This window comes from Carassius gibelio, chromosome B14 (assembly GCF_023724105.1).
Source record: "Carassius gibelio isolate Cgi1373 ecotype wild population from Czech Republic chromosome B14, carGib1.2-hapl.c, whole genome shotgun sequence".
Lineage (NCBI taxonomy): Eukaryota > Metazoa > Chordata > Actinopteri > Cypriniformes > Cyprinidae > Carassius > Carassius gibelio.
The window spans coordinates 12,285,198-12,312,914 of NC_068409.1; the positions used below are offsets into that span (position 1 = coordinate 12,285,198).

At 36.2% G+C, this 27,717-nt stretch overlaps 1 protein-coding gene across 3 annotated transcripts; it reads right to left on the reverse strand.

Annotated features, from left to right (window-relative positions):
- Positions 1-349: 349 nt before the first annotated feature.
- Positions 350-26,723, reverse strand: LOC127971631 (PH and SEC7 domain-containing protein 2). 3 transcript variants are annotated; one of them, XR_008156885.1, is made up of 15 exons: positions 26,273-26,723; positions 24,424-25,143; positions 11,565-11,759; positions 11,377-11,457; positions 10,209-10,321; positions 9,813-9,873; positions 8,269-8,359; positions 7,877-7,920; positions 7,552-7,742; positions 6,174-6,244; positions 5,516-5,673; positions 5,213-5,357; positions 4,492-4,635; positions 912-4,145; positions 350-809 (listed from the first exon to the last, which is right to left on the reverse strand). XR_008156885.1 is itself a non-coding variant. In XM_052574787.1 (14 exons), the coding sequence occupies exons 1-14, from the start codon at positions 26,638-26,640 to the stop codon at positions 3,939-3,941; spliced, it is 2,586 nt and encodes an 861-aa protein (XP_052430747.1). In that variant the 5' UTR covers positions 26,641-26,723; the 3' UTR covers positions 350-3,938. The 3 variants fall into 3 exon arrangements, 2 of the variants coding, with proteins under 2 accessions (XP_052430747.1, XP_052430748.1); XM_052574787.1 differs by having other exon boundaries at positions 350-4,145; positions 8,269-8,358; positions 9,815-9,873; XM_052574788.1 differs by lacking the exons at positions 24,424-25,143; positions 26,273-26,723 and adding an exon at positions 17,228-17,560 and having other exon boundaries at positions 350-4,145.
- Between the last annotated feature and the right edge of the window lie 994 nt (positions 26,724-27,717).

Consider the following 27,717-nt stretch of genomic DNA (forward strand, 5'->3'; position numbering starts at 1 on the left):
AGTGCATGTTATTTCAGAGGAGACTTGTTCCCACTAAATTTACTTTCTTTTCAACTAGTGTCACCAAGCAGAAGTAAAATGTGTTGCCGTTTCATGTTGACTTGAAAAATTGCTGCCTTAGATATGTTAATTAGTAAAACCTGCTTGATAATAATGTAATAGAATTTTCCAAAAAAAAAAAAAAAAAAACTATGATTTTGCATTACAATAAAGACATTAGATATGAGAAGAAAGATATACCAGTGCTGTTCTGTAAATGATTAATGCAACACTTGGCAAATGAGCTCCTACTAACCTGTGTGGCAGAAATAAGGACTTTAAATGAGATGAAACACACAGACTCCTTCCATACAGGCAGAGATGGTGAAATAATCATCACAATCTTTTATTACAACAGCGTCTGAGTTCTACCCTAAACGGGAAAATCATGTTAGCACAACAGCCAAAGCGAAAAGTAGGCTATAGAGGTCCCTTTAAGAAAGCCATTACTAAGAATGTATAAAATTGCAGCTCTTACATCATTCCACATCCATAAAGCATAAAAGAGCCAAAAGCTCATTCTCTCACTTTCAGTGTCCTCATGCTTTAAAACAGGACTATAAAAATCTACTTGCACTTGCTCAAAGTTTGTACCGTTAAGTTTCAGAGTCCTATTTGGTGGCTCAAGAACAATTCTCTTCCTCAAAAGTGACTCGTTTCCAGGATTGAGACATTTCGATTCGCTACAGTGATTCAGATGAAGAGGCAGGGAGGTTCGTGGTGTGTTGTTTGCAGTCCTGCTGCTCAATATTCAGTCCAGGTTGAATTTTCTGCAGGCACATAGAAACACATAGCGGCTTTGTGGTCCACTGAATAGAGAAAATGAGGGCGTCACTTTCAGTCTGAAATGTTTTTGTCACTGTTTTGCATACCCAGACTCAACTTGCAGTCTTCCTTCCTTGCTTGTGCGCATACAATTACAATGTCCCATACCCTGTCCCGTGTTAAGACACTGTATTTTCCAACATCCGACATATCCCTGGATCCATTAATCAGCCATCAGCTCTTCAGTTAAGAGAGTTAAAAAACAATGTTGCGGGTTAAACTAATTGAGTGTCAAACATAGTCATCTTTACAAGCTTCTTCCCGCTAATATTGGCTCCAAAAGGAGAAAAAAAGTACAATTAATAAATATTACATAATAAATAATTACAAGGGGGTAGTTGTATAACACTACAGACAGCCCACATGAATCTTTACATCTTTACATGCACCCCAACGTGCGGCTAGGCCCTTAAACTGGCTGCTTCATGAGGCCGAAACTGTGAGCGCCTCAAGATTACATCAAATGCTACATCTAAACCAGACCTGTCAATCAGGAAGCCATTACCGCACACAGCCGTGGGACAGACACACGTCGTGATGTCGTAAAGAATGTCATGATTTATTTAAAGGTGAAATGTGTCATTTCTGTGCCATGACAGAATTGCAAATGTGACAAAAGATAATGGGTCTCATTCACTAATAATTGGGTACAATTTTCTTATTTATACGCACATTTGAACTTCTCACGAGAACTTTCCGTCTAATTCACAACACGTGCGTACGCGCATGAGCTTGTTCTTAAACTCTTTCTTCTGTTAGTGAATTTGGAGTCTTCTAAATGAGTGCCCGCGTGCACAAGGTCAGTAATTAGCATAATTCACGCCCAAACCAGCTCCATATAAGGGCTTTCCACAACGAGGCACTTGTACAGAGAAAGACAATTATGGCATAGAAACAAAAGACAAAGAAAAATAACTTTAACGATAATGAACGTGAGGTTTTGCTGTCGGATATGCAAGCCAGGAAAAATTTGTTATTTAAAAGTGTATCCACTGGCATAACGGGCACAGGTAAAAAAAGAATTACACAGGTTTGGAGATAAGGTGGTACAGGGTGAGAGCGGTCGGTGATGTGGCTTAGGTGTGGTTCCAGTGAGTTGCATAAATTAATGAGGACTTCTCTGGGCAACCTAATGCGACTGAACAGCCATTCGTCACTCTCCGCGAACATATCTGTGCGCTCTCTAAAGACGCGCTCTCTCCTTAGAGCACGCGCCGCGATGTCTTCAAGCAGTACCAAGTGTGCCATGCCTCTAAACACAAGATGAGACACATTAATCACCGTTTATATAAGGATAGATCAGGTGATTGTTGTTTGGACCTCTAATATATATATATATATATATATATATATATATATATATATATATATATATATATAAATTGGAACTGTAATTATAATGTATCAATAACATCTAATTATATAGGGTTCTTAACATATTCATATTAACATATTAAAGGCCTCTTACCCTTGTACATGATTATTGCGTACGTGTGGTATAAGTTGTTCTTGAATCTTTTCGTACATTTAGAATAAATTTTAGTACGAAAGTTTTTGATGAATCATTATTTATTCGTGAAAATGTCCGTACGCAAATTTCATGCAAAAATCTGTGCCTACGCATATTTAGTGAATGAGACCCAATGACTTTATTCAACAAATCAACACACGCATGTGTCGTGGTTTTCTTATGAATGTGCATCTAAGACTGACACGGAGGAATTGAAATGGTTGGTAATGGTATTTTTGTGTCTTTGTGTACAAAAGGTATTCTTGTAGCTTCATAACATTGTGGTTGAACCACTGGTGTCACATGGACTATTTTAACAATGTCTTTACTACCTTTTTGGGCCTTAAACTTGGTACAGTAGTTACATTGCTGTCTATGCAGGGTCAGAAAGCTATCGGGTTTCATTAAAAATATCCTTATTTGTGTTCTGAAGATGAACGAAGGTCTTATGGTTTTGGAACGACAACAGGGTAATTAATTACGTAATTTTCATTTTTGGGTGAACAATGCCTTTAAACATTATCATGATAAAGAGGAAAGCTTATCTACTCACTTTAACAGCCTTGTTGTGTTTATTATTACGCTCTAGCAAACTATCCTAACTCAGACTTTCAGGGAAAATGTTTTTTGTTGTTGTTGGAAGGTTAATGGTGGAGAAGTTGAAGTCAAGTGACCGTGGTGTAATTTGTTCATAGACTATGTTTAGATTTTTACTTTTAGTGACTATATTTAGGTTTCAAAATTCTAAAAAGTTTGTCCATTTGTGAAGATTATTATGCTGAACAATGCATGTAAGAATCATACTTTGACAAAATACTTTGTTGTCTCCGCATATTAAACTGACTTTAACATTGAAATAAACAACACACATTTTACCTAGTATCCCAAAGCATCATATTGTTGCTTTGTGATGTCAGTGTGATGTAATGCTTTTTGCCTTCATAACACTTCTAAAAGCGAAGTTCAAGTTCACCCAAAAAATTTAAATCTTGTCTTCAAGTCATTCAAAACCTGTATGATAAAAGATATTTTGAGAAATTTTTTTTTTTCCTACAAAGGAAGTAAATGTTGTTCTTCAAAATCTTCTATGTTCCTCAGAAGAAAATCGTACAGATTTGGAACGATGTCAGATTTTTCATTTTTGGCTGAACTGTCCCTTTAATGGAATCTGAATGAATCTCTTTGTGTGTCACTGTAAATTCTAAATGACATCACTACGTGACTGCATGTCACAGTGCATCCTCTGCAACACATTTGTGAAGACGCAGTTCTCTTTCACTTCACTTTATATGCAGTGTTGTCATTTCTTCCCACTTATACAGTCTTGGTCTCCTCATTTTTCGTTTTTGGCACATAACGTTCATAGCATTATTAACAATGTTTATTGTTGTAGTAATAATACTAATAATACATATAATGGTCATAATAAATTTACTGTACATTGAAATATTAATTATAATGCTACGTTTGTATTTCTCTCAACTCTGTCTCACGTATTCAAACCCACTGCAGTCAGGCTCAGACGTGAGTGTGTCGCATGAGTTCAGAGGTCAAAGAAGGCTCTTCAGCTATTGTGCTCTGGGGCGTGTTTATGACCTGCCCGTCCGTTGACCCCCTGACCTTGGCTGATTGACGGGCTAGACTGAGTTTTCCGCAGGTAACCTTCTTTCGCCTCCCCGCTGAACAGACTGGCTTCAATCTTATCCAAATCATCACTTCCTGCGCGAAACTTGGCCTGCAGGAGGCTGACGTACGTCTCATAGCGACATTTCTGCAGACAGAGGAAAGAAAATTAAGTTGAAAATGGCTTTATATTAAAATGATTGGTTAAGGTTAGTTGCATTTTACTATTTGTGATGTGCATTATTTTCCCTGTTGACCAGGACCATGATCAGAACAGACTTGTGACATGTTTTTTGATCATGACCCACCAATTGGGAAGCACTGATATAGATGTTTTTAAACTTAAAAAAAACTTAAACTTAAAGTTTAAAAGGAGTTTGACTCAAACCTGTATGTTCTTCTCCACCAGGCCTATACAAGAGCTAAAGCATAATTGTAACATCTAAAAAGCATTCATATGAGCTCTGAGACGGGTGACTTTGTACTGGTCTGACCTCATAAGTTAAATAGTGCTCTTTGATTCGATACTCTTCTGATTCTTTGCTCTTGGGCGTCAGATCTGGTGGGCTCCTCTTGTGTTCCTCCAACTCCAGAGAAATCTGCTTCAGTTTGTTCTCATGGGACTTCAGTTGCTCCTCCTGTATAAATTAGAGCCACCATTATGTAAATACTGTACAACACCTACAATTTTTGTTGAACAGTCAACAACAGGCTTATACAATGCTGTACATTTCATTAGTATTATATTACTATACCATTGACACAAACCTTCAATCATTACATTATTGAAAAATAATTATGAAAAATGTATTACAAATTAACAATTATTTAAAAAAGATATAATTAATAATTAAATATATTTTTTAATTATAGAATAAATTATAGAAAAAAATCTAGAACAAAATTAGTGCTAGAAGCATCTTTTTGTTTGTTGCATTTTTAATCTATTGTTTATAAACGAATAAGGAATGAGTAAATAAGAAGTAAATTGCTCCATGTACATTTGTCAGACTGGAAAAGGAGGGTCAATATGACCCCACTGCATCATGGGATACAGTATTCTCACAGTGTATTGTGCATTACTTTTACACACTGTGTTTACTTTGACACCAGTAAATAGTTTAATACATCATTAATAATAATCACATTTCTAAATGATTCCACTATGTAATGAAGTCCGTTAATCTGTAGACTGTTTACAGTTGTATTTTGCACCTGGTTAAGTCTCGTTGTGGATGAAGGCAGCAGTGGTCTGCAGAATTTCTTCATGGAGCCGATGGCGGCGGGAAAAGCAGGAGCCGAGAAAAGAGCAGTGACCAGATTAATCCTGAAAATCCATGACATCATCTCCTCTTCACTCCTACACAAAGACACACATTTAAAGGGAAAGTCAAACAAGAAAACAATTAAAGCAATCTACCCCTAGTACTCTGTGACATAGTGGCATAGACATAGCCAGCTATAGTAAAAGCAACAAGAAAAAGATTCTTGGAGCAGCTGCAGAGGTTTGATCCTTACGGAGCCTGCAGGAGGAAGACTCTCCAGTCCGAAGTCTTGAGCTTTAGGACGTTCTGTCTTTTGCTGTAGTCACAGGCCCTAGTAGCAAGAGCATGGTGAACCCGTACTGCATTCTTCAGGTCCACCTCTGACAGATCCTTATCAGGCTTATACTCATCCTGACCAGACAGGGGAGACAGAGAGAAGAATGAGTGAAAGCAAAAATGAAAATAATTGATAGAGAGACAATGGCTGCGTTATGAAATCTGCGTTCTGAGCTGCGTGCAGCATTTTAAGGCCCCACAAAAGCAGTCTCTAAAACAAGCAGCAGAACTAGATTAGATAACAGATAAGAAATCTGATTTTGTTCAAATTGTGAAACAGTGCAGACTGTATCCTTCGAAGAATGCATTTATTTAATTCAATACTGGAAAGCACTAATAAAACAGGCTTGCTTACCCACAATTTGTGTATATTAATACATTGAATCAACATTATTTATTGAAACAATAATTATAAAAACTTAAACTAAATGAAAATAAGAAACAGTAATCAGTGAATTGGGCTCTTGATGGACATTTTGGCAGACTATTTCTTACACATTATAGTACACATACTGCAAAATATAGTATGACTGTGTGTGGTTTGTGTGAGTGTGTGGGAAGTAGATTTAAATTACTTTCTGCAGGTAGAGAATCATCCCCTTCAGCACGGCATAAAACTTCTTCCAGCCTCTTCGTCCTCTTGGGGCTGCAGAGAGACAGAATAAAAGAGAAAAAGTGTGTGTGAAAGAGACAGAATAACGACACACTTCACTAATGAGCTCCACTGTTGATTGCTGCAACACAAGTCGAGAAAAGAAGCTGTCTAGAACAAACTTCACTGCTCACAAATCAACTCCACCACAATGGAAGATACAACCTAATTTATTTAATTAAAGCAGCTGAATTATTAAAAAGATAGATATCTTGGCGGGTCCTAAATAATGCTGATTTATTGCATTCCAAAACTTCCTGTTTACTGCCCAGGTAGCCAGCTACCTTGAAAGACTACATCCTAACCATTATGGAATCTTATAAGTGACCTATATGGAGTGTTGGCTGATAATTTGACTTGTTTTTAATAGATTTTAACTAAGCTTGTTGTTAAGGGTGTGAAACTAAGCAACATAAAAATAAACAGCACTCATTAAATATAATACAAAATACTTAAACTTATAAAATATAAAACAATTTAAATATGTATAAATATACTTGCAAAAAAAATTATAAAAAAAATATGTATATATTTATAAAGATACATAGCTTATATATATATATATATATATATATATATATATATATATATATATATATATATATATATATATATATATATAAGCTTATATATATATATATATATATATACACACACACACACACACACACACACACACACATATTTATACACATACATATATGCTGTGGTCCTCATTTGTAACCCACTTTCATCTAACATTTTCTACATTTAATAAAATAAGTATATTTATATTCAACAGCTCTTTTATGTTTATAACTGAGCTTGTTAATTGTTATTGTCAAATAAAACTAAAACTACACTTATTAAAAATAATTTTCAAGTTAGAAATAAATAAATAAAGAGAAATAAAACTGAAATAAACTAAACATAAATATTAGATGAAAAACCTTTTAAAAAATTACAAATTAGAAGTTTAAATAAAATTACTAAAAATAATAGTGAAATAAAAACTATAGATAACGTTAAGATACATTTTCATTAATTTTGGCTAAAATGAGGAAGCACATTATTTGCCAAATGAAGGCATCTTAGTGTCATTAAAATGGAAGCACATCTCTGAAAATGTTGTCTTAATGGCCAGCACACTAGGTTTTTGAAAACTTGATTTACCTTTGTGTTTATTCATTTATTTGTCTGTTATATTTTGCCTCTTATATTGATACTGACAAAGGAAAAAGGATATGAAATGATGGTGAAACAGCACTGGGAAATTAATACCAAAAGCATGATTTTGCAGAACAAACAAAAGACACACGTACTGCGTTTGCCGTCCATCTCTGCGTGGCTTTTGCGTGTCAGAATGCCGTGTTTGTACGTCACAGCATTGAGTAAAAGTGGAATGGCGATGAAAGGGTTACTGCCGTCCGTTACCCTGACAACCCTCTTCCCTCCCACCTCACACTGATCCTCCACCAGCTCCGACAGACTCTTCCTCAACTCCTCTTCCTCACTGCAGAAACAGAGCAGATTAAGCAGCATTAATGCACATGTGCAGGTACTGCGCACATCACATGGAGATTAGCTCCAGAAGTCACATGATAATGCGAGCGCACTTGACTCCTGGGAATGATATTGGATACTCACATCGCCCACTCCAGCTTCTCGTTCTTTATTGAGTTATAGAGCACCTAAACCAGGACAGAGACATATGAGACTGTTAATACTGTAAGTCTGAAACACCACAACTGCACCAATGCAGTCAGACAGGCTTATAGGACCGAGCATATGAAACAATATGCTTTTGAATCCAATTTGAAAACGAATGCGTCTTTTGTTGCATTCAAAAATGCAATCATGATATGCGCATCATGTGGTTACTGCATTTCGAGTGTGTTTTAATGAAATCAGTCAGGTTTGGTGAGAAATCACACTCTATCAGTAAACATGCATGTGTTTTTCTGAAGCGGTGTTTCTTTTTCATACCGCTGTTTGTTGATGATAATAATATAAGCATCGGCATGTCTGCTGTGTGTTACCTTGAGTGATTCTTTGGGAAAATCTTTGCCGTCATTTAGGCCGTCCAGATTGCTAATGAACTGCTGGCAAGACATCTTCTTCCCAATATTCTTCAATACAATAAAACAATAACATGTTACAACAATTATGACATACATGTCAGTAAGTATCATCATATCACTGATGGAAACAACTGACCCTATGCTAAACTATCATTTAAACAGTTGCCATCTAAGACTAGTGTATACAGATTGATTTAATATTATTCTTCTAACAAGGGTAGGAATGCATCATAACATTTTTCTTTAAACTTAATTGATTAATTATTCAGTGACATGATTAAAAACTGTGGCTGTAAAACACAATTGACGAAATTGCTTGAGGGCTGTTAAATCCACAGCATCCACTTCTTAACAATTATTTAAAGATTTGGAAAAAGAGGCAAAACGTCACTTATAACTTCTCAATTGTACTTACATTAAAAAAGATAAATCTATCTATCTATCTATCTATCTATCTATCTATCTACTAAAATTAATGGAAGAAAATCTTCTAGAACTAATGACTAGAACTAATATGACTCGAGATCTACTTCAGTGTAAATCTGTGTGAATTTTACACCCCATTTATCACCTGCCAGAAAGAAAATATGCCTGCTTACTTAGAAAAGTGATAATAAACCTCTCTTCAACAAACTGCATGATTTGACGCATAACTCATGTCTGTAGCACAATTGATGCTTTTCAGATACATAAACTATATTAACAAAGATTGTGAAAGCTTCTTGCATAGTTTGAAGCAGATACCATATTAATTTATTATGGTTTACAGCAGTAACAATAACTGTATTTTATCATTTAGTAAAGTCTTTTGGCAGAATCTAAGGTCCCATGGGAATCTTTTGTAAATATACATCACCATATTGAAAACTGAGTGATTACAAAATGTAAGTGTAAGTGTAACAATACAGAAATCAAACCTTAGAGTAAAAAAACAAACTCTATTCAGAACCACACCAGTTTTTCTGAACTCCATGCAGTTGACAAAACTGTCAGCAGATGGCAGTATCAAACCAGACCAACCATTCTACACATCACAACCAACACACATCAATATCTCAGTCTGTCTGTCCCCCTCCTACCACAGAGATCTACTTTAGATGAGTAATATTCCACGAATGATGGATGAAAACGTTCTGAAAACACATTAAAGCTGAAGCCATTAAAAGAGAAGAAACACACAAAGAAGAACAGAGGAGGAGAGAGAAGCACTTACCACCTGCCGCAAAATGAGTTAGAGAAGAAATGGAGAGAGAGAGAGACATGTTTAGGTCAAAGTCGGAGAGAACTGTAATATTACTAAGAGAATCACAACAAGAAAGAACCTTGTTAAGGAAAATAACACTATGAAATGCATATGGTGATGTTTTCAGTTTAGTTGCTGATAACAGTTCATTAGCAGCATCTCAAATATTTTGTCTTTTTTACACACACACACATTTATAATAAACTTGTTAGTGTCAGACATGTTTGGAATTAACGACCTAAAGAAGAGCTGAATACATACATGTCCATGCAGGTCTGTGTTAAGAAGCATAAGTGCACAGGTCAGTGTGTGAGCGCCATCTATTAAAAAAACAGAGTTAGAGAATAAGAAATCATACATATTTAAAACTAAAACACTGTTTCAAAACCAAACCAGCTGCATAGACATACATCACAGGAGATTTAAAGCACCATAAGCATCATTTGCTATTCTAGCAACATGCTAACATAAAACAAATGGGCCAATAAGTCACTCATGAGGTTACATTTCAGTGAAGATGTCGTCTTAGAAGGCCATCTTACACTAGAGTTTGGAACAGAGCTTTGGAACATTCACTCATAAAAGTTCACTGAAATGCATTATGAGCTGCCATCATAAAATTTGAGCTACATAGCATCTAGAGAAATGCACTTGCCCTCTGAGGTGAGAGCTTCTGGGTTACAGTGACAGAAGCGTTTGGAGAAATGCACCAGCACACGTTCTCTCTCCTGCGTCTCTCCCATCAGAGGAAACGCCTTCAGGAAGTTCCTGCAACCAGAGTACATGAAGACAGTCATGGTGCTGTGCTAAGAAGGAGCAGATATGCTAGTACTACTAAATACAATATATACCATGGACAGAATATATATTTCGTTGCCGTACTTAATCACTAATAAGCACACATTGTAATTTAATGTACTTGCATTGTGTTATATAGTGCAGTGTGACATTCAAGAAAGCAACAACAGATGAATTTGAGCTTGCATGGCTACAATAGAAGAACTTATGTTCATTTTAGGACTGCATAATTTCAGAAAAAATAAAAAAATTAATTCTGATGTAAATCGTGATTGCAATTTTAAAATGTATTTTTTAAGCTCCAGGTTTGCTGTGAATGTTTGTAGGTTATTATATATCAACATCACAATAAAATTATTACAAAAATCATTAGAAAATATTTTATTTTGCTGGTAAACAGCAGGAAGCCCTTATAGCTTCTCTTTATAAGCTCTTTTTATTACAAGTTAATGATTGGCACGTTGCATTCCCGTTATGAGCGACTCAAACTAGTTTAATTCACTTGTACTTCTATTGTTCCTCCAGGACTGAAATATTCTTAACCATGTTGTGCAACTGCACTTAGTTCCTCCTCTTCTTGCAATGCAGGTATTTAAGTAATGGTATGCTTAACTTCTTCCAGTTTTACGGGTATTTGTGGAACTGAGACATTAATATGTGACATGCGTGAGTATTAATCTAAAATAAGCTTCTTCCTCTTATTGCAGCTTAACCATTGCAATAATACAAAGAAACAATGAAGCAGCTATGTGACATGCTTTTAAAAACCGTTCAACAACAACTTATGTCCTATTCAAGCTCAGCATGAAAAAGCAATGTTATATTACATTTCTGACCTGCCCACACTGAAATCTTATTGGTCCAAATACTGTACCTGCTTATCACAGCTGTGTATTACACATCAAATATGTTCTGTCTTTGATTTTGTTGGTAAATTTGTCCTTTTGCTTTCTTGTAGGATCAGTATTTGCACTGGTCAGGACAATAATAATCTTGTTTGTATTTTGTTGTTGAAATGATCTTACCTTAGTGCTCTGTCTAATGACAACCCTGTGAAATCAAAGAAACTCAGGTACTCCGATGCAACCAACTGGCTGAAATCATTACTGCAGGAAAAAGAGACAAGGAAGATAGGGATTGTGGGTATAAATAAAGAGTGTTTCATTCCACTCCCTTTCCTATACATTTCACTTGTTCACACACAAACGCTCACTTCTTGCCCAGGTGTCGTGCCACATCACAGCGCTTGAAGCCCTCCAGATAGAAGAGTCGCTTAGCCAGTCGTTTGGCAGCATCTGTGTCGACGCGGCAGCCATTGGCGAGAGTATCCGTGCTGCCCCTCTCCAGCGTGTCCACACTGCCCAACTCAGAGTCCGAGTCGCACAGCACATCTGTGAGGTTGGCATCACTAGGTTGGCAAAAAAAAAAAAAAAAACAAGGAGAAGAAAAAACATCAATGTCCAGATGGAAAATACGGCCAGAACCAAGATGGTACAGTAGATGATGGATAGTTTTAGATCCTTTTGACTTAAAGACCCCCACTGTCCAACATAATATTCAAAGGACACTATATAGAGGTGGGAATCCAATTCCGATTCTGGGAATCATAATCCAATTTTAAAACTTGATATGCATTTTTCTTATTAAATTAATGAGATTACTAACTTCTAATGTAACATTTATTTGTTCACTTTTATTAAATGACTTGTAAGAACATTTTTTAATAATTACATAATAATAAATTAAACCAATTGTATGTTAAGAATGATTTTAACCTCAGTTGTTTTGTCCGTCCATGACACAGAACTGACATTTTACATGCATTTCACATCATAAAAGCAAAATCGATTCAGAATCACGATACATCAGAGAATCAATGTGTTTCTTCACTCATAATATATAATAGAATTAGAACTATGACTATAAATATTTGTTAAGTATAGAATTTATTAGACTGAAACTGGGAGTGATAAAGGTAAATTAATGAAACGGTTCATTTCGTGAACCCAGACATTTAAAGCACTGTATGTCCTTAAATAAAAACAACAGTTATTAAGGGGGCAAATTAACTCGGAAGCTTGATTATATGTTTTTTTTTTTTAGCATTATAATTTAGATTTTTTGTAATATAATATAATATAATATAATATAATATAATATAATATAATATAATATAATATAATATAATATAATATAATATAATATAATATAATATAATATAATATAATATAATATAATATAGCTCATGGGTATAGCAAAGAGGATCTTGAGAGAAACACAATCTTTTTTTCCACATCTAATTCAGCTAATTAAAATCTCGATGTGTTCAACTACTGCGATGGAGGCGAGTGGCTCATTAGGATGTTCTTTAAACGAAGCTATAATTTGGGATGAGGAGTTTTTGCGTCGGCTGCCGAGCCCCAGAGAGGACAGAACCTGCGTGAGTCAGACAGGCCATTACTAATGTGACAGACGCGAAGCTTTATATGATTTATTTATGAACTTCTGTCTGGTTATGGTACACAGCTAACTGTGCATTAACTAATGTGCCTTGTGGTGTTTCATTGTAATCATAAAACTACAGAACTTCAGACTGAGAGAGTTTAACCATGCCAAACTTCTTGTTAAAAGCATTCCAAATATTTTGGACAACTAGTCACCAATTGTGACTATATACATTGCTATTTAAAGGTTTGAGGTTAAAAGAAAAGTGAGGTAATATTTTATTTTGCTCTTCTTTTGAACTTTCTATTCATCAAGGGTTACTAATTTCTATCTCAACTTTTTTCAACAGTGATAATAAGAAATGTTTCTTAAGCATAAAATCAGCATATTAGAATAATTCTGACGTATCATGTGACACTTAAAACTGGAGAAATGATGAAAATTCAGCTTTGCATCACAAGAATAAATTACATTTTAAAATATATGAACACAGAAAACTGTTCTTCTAAATGTTTTGATTATTTCAGAATATTACTGTTTTTACTGTATTTTTGATTAACTAAATGCAGCCATGGCCAAATGAATTGCAAAGGACAAATTAAAAGGATGCTGTCATCACTCTATGAGGAGACATGAAGAGAAACACACTGCGAATACAGATGGAATATGCTTACTGGTCAACAGTTTAGTCTTGATGCGCATCCACAGCCTTCTGAATAAATTATGGCTGTCATTTTCATTGTGGATGAGTCAAATTTTTTGCATAATTTGATTAGCACAATTGCATTTGCTTCAAACTCGATAAGGAACGGTAATGTGTTGGTTGCCATGGTGCCAGTAGAACCTGGTGTTCCCGGCGTATAGAAAGAGGGTGTAATTTGTGTCCCTCCCAAGCAGATGGCCCCTCCATCAGCATTACCCACAATGCCCTAGAAAAGCCCCGACAAATCTCACACGGCACAGAGCGAGGAGTTAAGCAAGCAGGATTGCTCAGGGTACATACTGTAATTCCAGTGGTGAGCAGTAGTTCAAGGTGATAAATGATTCCTGATTTCATCCGCGACTACAAAATTATTGCAGAATCTGTTGAAAATGTACACACTCTCAGGCTATTGAAGATTTAGAGAACTTAGTTTCTTTATTAGAAAAGATTTGCAGAAATTATGCATTACATCACTTGTTTACCAATGGATCCTCTGCAGTGAATGGGTGCCGAGTACAAACAGCTGATTTAAAACATCGCGTTAATCAGCAAACCACCAATTAACGTCTTGTGAAGCAAAAATCTGTTTGTTAATTCATCATCAAGATGCTTTAAACTTCAAATGATTGCTTACGGCTAAAACCATCTATTCATAATATGTTTGCTCCAGTGAAAAAGTCATCTCGTGTGAATCAGAAAAGAGAAGAATGCTCAGACCAATCAAGCTTTTATCAGCTGTTAGGACTCTCATTCTGATGGCACCCATTCACTGCAGAGGATCCATATACTGTACATATTGGATGGTAACATCTGGAATAGATAGAATAGATAATTTTTAGTAACAACTAAGTTATGAGGAATAGATTTTCAAAATTTAGCAGAATAATAGAATAATAAATGGTGCCCTATACAGGATATGATCTGGTATTTGCTAAATTACTGATCACATAATCCATCAGTAATACATAAAGGCATTACATAAAGGTATGATGAAATGTCATCTGGGTTTAGGTTTTACAACCATCTCTTTCCCTCTTCCTGTCAAGCAAAGCAGTCACTGAATCATCACAAATATGACTCACATCTACAGTATGTGAGCACATGTGTCTGCAAAGAGGCAGGTGTGAATTAGATCGCCAGACTCTGACTGGCCCAGAGCCCCTGACATAATCTTTCAGCAGTCAGGTGTCAAAACAGCAGCTGGCCGTTTGTATTTTAGTCCTGTGTACATAATGACTGAACAAACCTGATCGGAAAGCAATACTTCTCCATCTGCCACCAGGCTGCTGTGATCAATAATAATGATATATTGCACAGTTATAGTATTATCGATTCCTAAAGGAACCCAAGTAAGACATTGCCATGGACATATAAGATTACAGAAGTAAGTGAGCTATGTTTGTACGACATTTAAATAAATAATACTTTTTATCATTTAATTATTATTTTTTTAAATCAAATTTTTTATACATTTTTCCCCAAGATCCACCACAGGGATAGATAGATAGATAGATAGATAGATAGATAGATAGATAGATAGATAGATAGATAGATAGATAGATAGATAGATAGATAGATAGATAGATAGATAGATAGATAGATAGATAGATAGATAGATAGATAGATAGATAGATAGATTGATTGATTTAGAATGTTACCCATTCTGGCATATTTTGTTTTATTTTATTTCCATTTTTGTCTTTGTTCATTTGATTAAATAAATGAACAAACAAACAAACACACGTTTTTACATTTTTTTAATTGTAAAATATTTTTTGTAAATATTATTATATTTATTTATTGACTATTTGTGTTTATTTCAGGTTTATATATATTTTTTGTATATATATATCATAGTACCACCAGCGTACTCTTTGTAAGGTTTTTAATTCCTAGACAACACACACACACACACACACACACACAAACTTCCACAGACTTCATTAGTTAAAAATAAATCACAGCCTGATGTCCTGCTCTAGAGGGTAGATAAACATTATAAGTGATCCTACAAGAAGCCAGCAGCCGTGTCTCTGTATGGACGTGCGCTGCTGCTGAGCCAGGCAGGAGATTAAACATGAGACTGCTTGTCTATGACTCACATGCCAGCGTCTCTCTCTGCCCGTTCTGATGCCTTCGGAGAGGGTGTGTTGGATGAATAGAGCGAGGTGTGAAGGAGTTGCCATGGCCTTGTCAGTTAGCCAAAAACACAAATCCTCCTTTGTGTGTTCTCTTACTGGAATACATCAAACCAGCAGAGTCGGACAGAAATGCATTACACATCAGAATGTGAAATGAAAACATTTTGGTTACAATGGGTTTAGGTAACCAAACACACGCTCACATTATATAGAACCTCAGGCTATGTATTTCTCCAAAACCACTTGAAGATGGAAGAGATGAGCATTTATGAGCATTATTTACTCGCCTTCATGTCATTCCAAACCTGTTTTTATTTATTCCTTCAGCGGAACACAAAAGAAGATCTGTTTGTAAACAAATAGTTTTGGGTCCCAAAACTAAGTACAAAATACAAAATAAGTTATTATGAAGAATATTAGTCGCCAAGTGGATTTGGGTTCCATTGACTTACATTGTATGAGTAAAAATAATATGGTAGTCCATAATGTTTAATAATAATATTTCCATAATATGTTTACTCATACAATGGAAGTCAATGGAACCCAAATCCACTTGGCAACTAATTGCCAACTAATTGTATTTGACAGAATAAAGAAAGTCATACAGGTTTGAAAAAGGTTACAGAATTTTCATTTTTGGCTGCACTGTCCCTTTACAATCTAACTTTGGAGGAGAAAGTTGCTGGTATCTAGCTCAAAACAGTTTTAAAGTACGATAATTTATTTCAATTATTTCCTTTAAACTAAGTAAAAAAAAAGGGTACAAAAAATTGCAAACAGTGAATAAAATAAGACCACACTGCCATACATTCAGAGCAGTGTTGAATATATAACACAGGCAGATAAATAAAAGACTGAGGTTTTTGCACAGAGCTTTTTCCCCCCATCATAAATCTCAGGTCAGGGCAGGTTGTTGCATTTTTATTCTGACAAGTTGTCTCATGTGTTTTACAGGTTGTAATTTTATGCAAATCATCATTACAATATTTACTGGTAAAGACAATCGTCTGATGTATTTGTTTGGTGATATAATTTATTTTATTTTTTTTTGTAACTGGTTTAAAATTGTAGTTGAATAACTTCAAATAGGCTAATAGCTGGTCCCACAAGTGGGGCATGTTGTCACAAAAAGACAGCGTGTTAATAATGGTGGAAAAATTAAAATGCTTACTTGAAGTCTTCAAGGACTGCATCTATAGAAAAAGACTTTAAAAAGTCTACACAGAGAAATAATGCATGGCCTTGGTCATCTTCATAATATTGGACAGAGGAAAATCAACCAACAGATGTGTCCACAAAAGACCAAAGGGCAAGACTTCCCAAACCAAAAAAAAAAAAAAAAGTTCAAACAAACGAAGTTCCAAAGTCCCTGCCTGTATAGATTACATAATTAAAGAAAACCCAAGACTTTTTTTTTACTTCAGTAAGGTCAATAAACAAATACTTTAAACATAAAAACAATAAAACTTATACTTAATGACAATAAATTAAGACAAGTTTCTACATTTTTAAGTCTATTGCGTCATTTGCAGGTCTTTTAAAGTGCTATACTTTATGTAGAAGCAACAAAGCTAAAGAAAAACTTACAGAAGTCCTAGAAGAAAGTCGAAATGCACCTCGTATTCATCTTTCCACATCTTTTACTGGAGATCAGGCATCAGTCCCGCGCGGAGCGAGAAAAATCCCTTCAGCTCCATTCGCCTTCAGGCGCTTTGCGCATTGAGTAATCAGGTTTTTCCCGAATGGAATAAGTTTTCGACACTGCTGCGGCTAAAAGGGGTGTTCTGGCGGTGTGTGCCACCGCATCCCGTTTATGTTCTTCGACAAATAAAAGTTTGGACGCGACTAATTCAGGGCGCGCGTTTGGCGAAAACGGCTTCCCAGTGTGAAGTTCCTCAAAGTCGGACACAAGGGAAGGGGGCGGAGAGAGTCGCTGTGGATGGATTGGATTACTCCGTGAGTCCTGCCCGAGCCACATTTCCATATTTCCGATGTTGAAGTAGCGATCTGGACCGGAGCCCGGGAGCGTCAGGCCGTTAGTCTCGCGCAGACGCGTGTATTAGCAGAGTTTGCCTCTCTTCATCCCTCACGCTGGCTCATGCCAACATCTATTACATTTATTCATTAAACCATAACTAATAGCAACAATAATGAACGATGGATGGCTAATAAAATGAAATAGTTATTTTAACGTCGTGGCCTGGTAGGCTACACCAGCAAGGAACAGCCTATAAATAGTCTATAGCTAATACAAAAAAGGCTACTGGAAATTCCATAAAAATAGGAGCCAGTCATTATGGCATCAGACAAGGGACCTTTATAGGCTAATATTGCATAAAAATGCTAAGCTATGAATACTCTAGGGGATTCATGGGAAAATTATGAAAGAGTAAATTAATGAATATTGTTATGATAGAAATCGGATTCAGAAATAAGATCAATTGGAGGTCAACTATTCCAATCCAATTTTTTTGGTAACTATTGAGCAGATATAAGCCTTGGAGGTCATTATCACAAGGAACAATATTAGGCCCATTTCTACTTTGACTAGTGGTTTATCATAAAATAAAAAGACAACATGATTGTTACAGGAATCTGACCAGTAAGTTTAAAACTGTTACTAACAACAAAATCTAGTCAGAAGCAAAAAGCCTAGTTGAGAATCACAAGAGTCAAAACAATTTTTATTCCAGTAACACTGAAATAAATCCTAAAATACTCAAAATAAGTATCTTTAAAGTAGTTAAACTATTAAACTTTAAAGAAACTTAAAACAGCTTTGAAAAATAAATGTTTAAAGAGTGCTGCATTCTCAGAGGTCTCTGTTTACTTGGAAACTAAATTATGAATGTACTCCAGAGACTAACTTGAGTAAGCGAAAAACATGAATTATTTCAACTCTAAAATATGTGAACTCACAACAAACTGGAACATGTGATGCAGCCCAAAGATATGCTACAATATTTCCATTTGGCAGTGACTCGCCTCCATACTGGATACAGATAACGTCCAACATTCACTCACAGACCATCTCTTCATGACAAAATGTTTTATCCTTCTGAATTTATCCACCCGTAACACGTTATTTTTTTTTAAATGTGCAGTTATCGCTTCAAGATCAAGATGTGGTGCCAAGCTGCTATGATGTATGATACAGTAAAGTGCCCTTCTAGTTTGTGTGAGTGTAGTCTGCTATCTGTAGTATTTGCATGCTTCAGTAACCTGCAGTCACAACATGTTTGTCCCTTCATCAACAAACATCAGATCATTCAGCTGGATGACCGTCGTAATTGGTTACAATGATCATCATCCAATCTAATGATCATCCTTCTCTCTCTCTGTACTTGACCATCTCAGTATCACCTCAACTAGAGTTCACAGATCAGCTCCAGATGCAAAAACTGATCTGCACAAAAAACACTTTTTATGGACAATCTGTATTTTAAATCTATTTTAATTTGTGTACTTTTCTACTCCATCGTACCTTTAGAAACTTTGCAGCACTGCATGGCTGTCTTCTTAGAGACAGTGCTATTTTAGTATTATTTATAAACTATTACAATATTGAATCAGATTTTAATGATTTTTACAATTTTAATAATTCTGTTATATTTTCATTAGTTTTTGTTTTATTTGAATGCAGAGAGAGAGAGAGAAATATTAGATGTATTTATTTATTTAGTTACATAATTTTATCACTTTTTAGCACAGACTAAGTTAGTTACCAAGGGAACATTTCAGCAGTTATTTTTTCATTCATTTTTAAAAACTCATTTATTGTAATTTAAGTTTTCTTAATCTAATATTTACATTTTATTTTATTTTATTTTAGTTTTAGTTTTGATTTAGTTTATAAAAACAACACTGTCCGGAGACTATTTAGAGTATTTGGGGTTCATAATTTCTTTCTGTCACAAGATATTATGGCTGCCAACTTGAAAATTAACAGTAAATATTCATGACATGAATATTACAGAATTGTGTAATATGACATGACATGGCTTTTAATATACAACATAATGGCATCAGAGACAGTTATGATTCTATGGACCTTTAATGGAAAGGAAATTAAGAAAACGGACCACTTGAATATTCATTGGAATCCCCTTGACCTGAGATTTCATTTTCTAAATTACAAAAAGGCACAATAAACATATTATAAAAGTCATTCATATGACTTGTGCACAGCAGCTTTGTGTAGGGAAAAGACTGAAACTGAACGAATTCACTGAAAATCTGGACTCTTGTCTTTATGGTGCTTCTCTTGGATAGTTTTTTGAAGCTTGACAGCTCTAATCTTCATTTACTTTCATTATAAAGAACATAAGTCAGGATATTCGTCAAAAATCTTTTGTGTTGCACGGAAGAAAGTAAGTCATCTACGGAAGTCATATGGAATGACATCTGGGTGAGTAAATAATGACAAAATGTTTAAATTTGTCTGAACTATTCCTTTAAACCTTTCTTCTCCATTCTTGCAGTCACTTTAAGCTGCTGAGCAACTCACAGCAGTACTGAAGTGTCAGACAGAGACAGGATAGAGCTAATTATAGACTGGGTCTAAACCCAGTAAAGACAGACTTCTCTGTGATATGGACCTGTGAGGATTTAACAGCATGGCACAGTGCGAATGACAAAGATCCATCATGATTTACTCTGACACATGCACACACACTTACTGTAGTAATAACTTTTCTCTCTCTCCTTCATCTTTTGGTGTTTCACCACAGCGACGAGAGATTATTCTCACTCTTCACTTCTGCACTTCTAATAGCTCAGCAGAGTCTCACGATCAGCTCACTTTCATCTCTAAAGAGGCTTTCTGTACTAGCCGGCATTTTCCTGAATCTAGCAAACTAACTGACCCGTGTATGTTTTACAGCTTATGCTCCATAAGGTCTGCACCTAAGAAAAGTAATAGATTTATATTCTGCTAAAGCCTAAATGGTAACTGTGTATTGAAAAAGATTGTTCCCTATCAAAATTTGTAATAACAGAACACAGTTTTATGAGGATTATGCTTAAGGTCAACATGAAACCTCAAAACCTCTTTTCAAAGGATGATCAAATTAATAGATTTCAATAAATTATGTCTATAAACGCACACGTTATCACATTTTATAACAAAATTAGAAATATATACCTCTCATTTAAAAATTCTGAAAACAAATATATATATATATTAAACATAATAATAAAATATGTAGAAAATTTTATTATATAAAAGTATATTAACAAATACATTACTGATTGACTAATTGAAATGTATTTTTTAAATGGAATTGAAATGCAGTAATTTGAGATACATATTGAAAGGTATTGATAAATAAATGAATAAATATGCACTATAAATTAAATAATATAAATTATAAAAGCTTATATTATTGTTTTTTTTTAAGAGTTTTCGATATATTTACTGGAACACAAGACAACACAAGATATTTTTCCTTTTTTTTTTTGCAATGGATGGATTCAAACTTAGATTTTTCCCAACTAGATGATCTATATTTTACTCTGCATGGTTTAAAGACATATTTCAGTAAGCGTATAACACTAATAGACTACAAACGCTGTTTTCAAAAGATGTGAGCGTCAATACCTGCAAGAGTAATTGAGTAAATAATATTGATTTCACACAAGCAAGATGCCTTTGAAAAAGAAAAGGCCTGTGTTTTTGGAGAAAAACAAAGGATTACAAAGGTAATCCTTTCTCTTTGTTGTATGGAAGTATGCAAGTGTGTGCAATGTTTATTACAGTGTGTAGATGTCAGAAAGAGAGAGATTGTGTGTGTGTGTGTGTGTGTGTGTGTGTGTGTACAGCTCTCCTGCATCCTGTGGGGATAATCATCAGCTAGACAGCACTCACCCGCTGCTCCTACACACAACCAGGATGGAGCGGAACCAGACAGGAAGTTTGCGTGTGTGTGTGTGTGTGTGTGTGTGTGAGTGATGGGGGTGCATATGAGTGTGGATTTGTGGGTATGTGTGTGACAGTGAAAGATAAAGAAGGAGATTATGAGTGTCTGATAAAGACTGAATAAATGAGTGTGTTCTTTTGTGTGAATAGGTGCATGCTTCAGAAAGGCGTGGGGGTGGCATAGGAAGTGGGGTCGTGGCTGAGATGATTGTTTCTGTGCCAATGTCACCAAACGGGTGAAAAAAACCCTACAAATTAGCGACCGCCTGTGGTGCAATACATAAAAAAGCATCACATTTCATGTCACATTTTGACCTTTGTGAGGCAGTCAGAGCAGACAGATCAATCACTTAATCGTGTCTAAACTCAGGTCAGTCTCAGTGGAGAGGTAATGAAGCATGGACCTTCTGGAAATGAACAGATTGCTCTTGAGATGGCAGGAGAGAGTGTTTTATTTCACCAGTGTGAATTTCTAATAGAAAATCATTGCTATCGTACATAAAAGCATGCATTCACTCGCTCACTCACTCATGCACAGCAAAGAATGCTTTGAACAACTGAGGGGTTTTTTGATGAAAGGTTTGAGATTCGCTTGCATTTCCTCTCCAATGCACAGCTACAGTATATCCTAGTTTTGGGGGTGAAGAGGGATTTTCATTAAACACTAATCTAATATGAAAATATTTTAAATCCAAGTCAAAATCAAAGTTTTGTGGCCTTTAGTCAACGATAGGCTGTATTCAGGATTAGGACTGACTAAATATAATAATTCAAGAAAATGTGAATGTGAATAAAGGTGGTTATGGTGTAGTGAGGCCTTGAAATGCTAGTATTCTTTTTTTTTTTTGTCCAATAAAAAATGTTTGCCCTTTTGAATGCAAACATCCTTTACATTTAACTAGTAACAGCAATCAGCAAACCAAGGTTTATTGGTGCAACGTAAGCTAAAGGCTGTTGTCTATTTAAAGAAGGATGTCCAAACCAACTTCCTGTTTCAAATGCTTTTTTTATGTTTACTCATGTTTATATGAATCTATAAATAAAAATAAAATGAAAATCTTTACTTATTATGTATGAACCTTTTAGGGTTTTTTGTCGAGGCAACATTCACAATGTTTGCTTTTGTAGTTAAAAAACATTATATGGATTATATGTGTCATATGAGTTTTTGAATTTCAAATCATTTGAACTAAAATTTGAAATGCTGCGTCCTGTTTGATACTTCAATTTAAATTCAGAAACTGAACTGAAATGTTAAATGCATTTTCAATGCACTTCTGAATGCAGCACAGCTCATGTAAATAGACTTGTGTTTTAAGTAACTCCCTAGCAATCATGATGCTTGTGAGGCTCTGAGGATTTGATAATTACCAGCATATGCTCTTTTCCTTCTGTTAGCGGTTGTAGACACTGTGCAGCACTCATTTTGTTCTCTTGTGATGAGTTTATGAACCACATTCAACCACCATGCATCTCCAAAGAACTGCTAATGAAAAACACATGCAGCAAGTGTAGCGTTACCATCTTTTGGTACACCACAGGCTAATAAATTTAGCCTCTAATGCTAAAAGGCTAGTTTTAATGAATAGTGTGCAATATTTAGGTCAACTGGACATGACCGAATGTTGCCTTGAACCTGTCAGTCACTAAAAACTAACTGCATTAATACAGAAGGATGCTAATGGAGGCATAGAAAAGCAGCACTTGGATAAAGCACAGTGTGACTGAAATCTAGAGCAAGGCTCCCGTCGTGAAAGAGGAAAGCCAAAGGCGATGATGTCACTCCCTAAAAACAATGCCTCATTCAGGCAGACTAGGGGGCAGGAAGCTGCTAGTCATTTAAAACTGGGGAGGAAAAAAACGACAACATCTGCTGCTGCGTCCAGTCCAGATGGGTGCAGAAAAAGAGGGAGAAAGATGGCAGCAATATAAGACCGCTCCTTTATTGGCTCCCAGAGGTGGAAATCTTTTCTCTAGGATACTGGCTCAGATCCGTGCAATATAAAAAATGTTTCCAGTCGGCTAGGTTTCAGTGTGATACTCTATTCAAAGAAGACATGATAGACTCTCATTTTCAACCCAGGCTCATTAGAAAACGTGCACATCGAGACATTTCTGCAAAATGATATTACGATGCTTCTTGCACATTTCGCGACAATTTTAAAGGGAAATGTCCAGTAAGTGGCGCTAAAAGCACTTTCCATTTTATGAATACTGGCTATGTTTGTTGTTGATTGTATCGTGTGAAAATTCAGAAATGAAAGTTCCGGTCAGTGGCTCTATCGGGTCAGTGCTCTATTGTTTGAAAACACATATATTGAAGCAACCAAGTGAGTACCAGGTGAGCTTCCAAGCAAGTTTACTACATTAGAAAAGCCATACATTTTGACATAGTTATGTGAGGCAACAGCCATAATGTATTAATTTAAAAATAATGAACTATAGTGCATGTGTTCTGAGGTCATAACATAGTATTGTGCAGGACAGTATATTAAAATAACTCTTTATTAATCAATAATCTGCCTCTTTTTCCACAATTTGTGTGAAAAGCTACTACTACTACTACTACTACTACTACAGTTAATTTTATTTGGATTTGTATGTGTTGGTACATTTTTGTAAAAATGTGTTTTTCCAATGAACCAAGGTTGCTCCTTTCTATGCAGTTGGGATCAGAGTAACAAATAGCAAATAGTCGCTGACTGTGGATTGAATCTTGACTCCATTCCAGATGAGTCATTGTCTGTGCTGGGATAAAAGCACGAAGCATGAAACTTGTTGCTCACTAGTTTGAGACCATGTTAATAACTTGTGCTGCATGCCATCTACTGGGCAGAACAAGAAGGTGATTTAGTTGCATCCCTACCTGAATGAGTTTGGCATCGTTCCTCCACTCTCTCCATTCCCAGGCAGCTCAATGTGGAATCCATTAGGGATGCTCCACTGTGCCGGATGGCTCAAGACATTTTCCGACCTGCTTCCCGGAATAGTGGTCCGTAGCGGACTTGCAGAGCTGGCTTCGTCCCTTGCCGCCTCTGTCCCCAGCTCGGCCTCGCCCTCAGCCCCTTCCTGCACGGTCTCCAGCTCCAGCTCTGGAGGTTCAGGGCCAATTAGGGCCCTCTGCTGGATGAGAGGAGTGAGCGGCGCCTCGAAGCTGACGCAGCTGTCCGTCTCATCGGTGAGCGACAACACGTCCAGTGAATCCAGACTGCTGTAACAAGTCCCGCCTCTCAGAAGCTCAGACTCGACGATGCGTTCAAACGTGGAGCTGAAGCCGTCCTGGCTCTCTTTCGTTCTGTCGTACTCTTCCTCTCCGTCGTCCTCTTCCTCATCCACACCCGTGGTCTTGGCGACCTGCTCAACAATGCTCTCAAATGTAGAGCTGAAACTGTCCTGATTTAGGGTCACCCTTTCCTCTCCGCCGTTCTCCCTCTCTTCTTCGTCCTCTACCTCAGCATCTGCTTCTTCTACGGAGAGCTCAAATGTGGAGCTGAAGGCGTCTAGGTTCCCCTGTGCTGAAGGCTCTTCTAGGACTCCCTCCTCATCCTCCTGCCCTTCACTGTCATCTTCAGTCCCGTTCTCAAACCTGCGGTAACAAATATGCCAGTTAATGCATTCCCAAACCTATCTGGTAAAAATGACATCACAGAGACACAACTGGCTAAAGAGGTCTTGCTTTAGACTATTCACAAAGGCTCTTAGCCTGGCTGACATGCGCTGTGCGTGTTCCTATCTTTAGTCAGGCTGCTGTCACAGTTCTTCAGCACGACTGCAGTGGAGGAGTCCCAGCAGAGAGGAGCATCATTCAGGACAGGTCCCCTGCCACGTACGGTGCTCAAAATATCTCCCCAACCTCATTGTAACATGCGTGCCACATCATTTCTGAAGCCTGACATTGAAAACTGCACGTCTAAACTCTGTAATACATTTGTTTCATTTTAAAAAATATTTTGCAAGACACGACAAGCCAGGAACTGTGAAATTCACAGTGAAAAGATGGAAGCCTTTCAAGGGGGTTTAATGATCTTTTCGGGGTCTTTTCAGACTACAGCTTGATCCTTTTTTGGAAGATCATTAGGATGTGTGATTTGGAAGGCATGTTTTATTTGTTCAGTACTTTTGACCAGTGCAAAATTTACAACTGGCTTTCTCTGAAATTAGAGCTGACATAATGTGTCAGAGAAATAATAAAGAAAAAAAGTGTCAAACATACTGAATGTATCAACACTGAGGTTTTATTTTAATTTAAATACATTTGAATTAGTCTTTCTTACATTCAAACTGCAATTTTTCATCCTGTTTGCTTCCTCAGTTTAAATTATATATATAATAAATTATTAAGATAACCGATTAAGATAATTCTATTTTAATGTATTTTAAAATGTACTTAATTCCTTTGATGGCAAAGCTAAATGTTCAGCATCATTACTTCAGTCTTTGATGTTGAACAAAATCTTATTTTTTTGTTTAATTTTTATTACATTTTTCAGTATACTTTGATGAACAGAACATTTAAAATAACAGCATTTATGTGATTTTCTGTAACATTATAAAAGTATTTACTGTCACTTTTGATCAAATAAAAGTATCTTTCAGAAAATGTGCAAAAAAAGAAAGAAAAGAAAAGGGATCAAACGAAGAGTTATTGCTTCAGTCTGACAAAAATCGAACTTTTAAAGTGTATGTAAATGTACAGTATATCTTATTTTACTAACCTTAGAGAGCACAGGGGCTTGGTTGACTCCTTTTCTGTGCTCTGAGGCAGCAATAACTGTGTGTCTTCACCTTCACGGATGTCCCTATTACCGTTTTCTGTTACAGGATCCAAGCAGCTGCCCTCAATCTCACCGTTTCTACCTTCCTCTTCTAATGTCACCTTCTCATCCTCCTGTGTGTTTCTGTTATTCTCTGTATCTCCGTCTTCTGCTTCACCTTGCTGCTCCTCCTCTGTCTTTGTCCCATTACAGGGCTCCAAATCTCTCACTGTAGAGCCATCAGCCTCCTCCTCTCCCTCAGGTGCCTGGGGTGTATCTGGAGGTGGGGTGTCCGTGCGGAGGGGGTCATGCTGCCCCTCCTGACTCATGGTGGCCTCCTCAATCACGGTGTCCTGGCAGCCTGGGGTCACAAGGTCAGGGTCAGGAACAAGGGAGGGGGTAGAGTTCACACCCGAAAGAAGGTGACACAGAGCAATAAGATTTCGGATAAAGGATAAGAACCTACTGAGAAAAACTGTCAATTCATAATCCACTCTCATTAGTATGGATAAAATTGCATGTTTTAAAAACCACCATGTCAAAGAATTAATAAAAGCCTGTTTGTTTCCTGAGGAAATATTGCTTAAATAGTTCATAACTCAAAGTTATGGGAGTTTTCAGGCATGACTAAGCAACAAAGACATCAATGTGAATTGAAAGGAGATCTCTCTTAACTGCTTACACTTCTACACTTAATAACCTACAACTAATTATTTAACTGGACAAACAAACCAGCAAACGACCAAGCAGGCATAGCAAGATCACTGTTCACCATACAAAATAAAGCGGTCCTTTAAGCAGACTTGATGCCATAAAGTGACAGGACATTCTGTCATTAGTTTGGCTTTTATTTATGTGATGTCACTCCCTTAGTAGCCACACCCATTGTGAAATCTTATTGGTTTAAAATCCCAGCCATGTGCATATTTTCTTTAAATCAAAGGCTATGGGAAAACAAACTGATTTTCCATTCAGTGCATCACGCATGGTTATGAAAAATACAATGAAAAATTCAAATGGATAAATAATTATTTTAGTCTATGAATAATTTGATGAGAAATATTTAATAAGTCTTTGATGGACATTTGATTGCACATTTTGATATCTTGACAAATCTGAGAACAAAACAGGGATCTCTTCTAAAACCCTCTTAAAGGAACACTACACTTTTTTTGAATGGCACGGCAGCAAAGTTTCTTGATCATTACACCCGAATGAAAGTATAGTTCCTAGCCATATCAGCCTAGAAAATCGCAACTTTTCATTTTCCGTCGGTCTTAGTACACGATGTGACTACAGAAGAGTCAAGTTTTAAATATTAAAAATATAGAAACTCTTTGGTCATTATTGAACGAAATGCTAAAGGTCTAATCAGATTCAATGATCTATGCTAAGCTAAGCTAAAA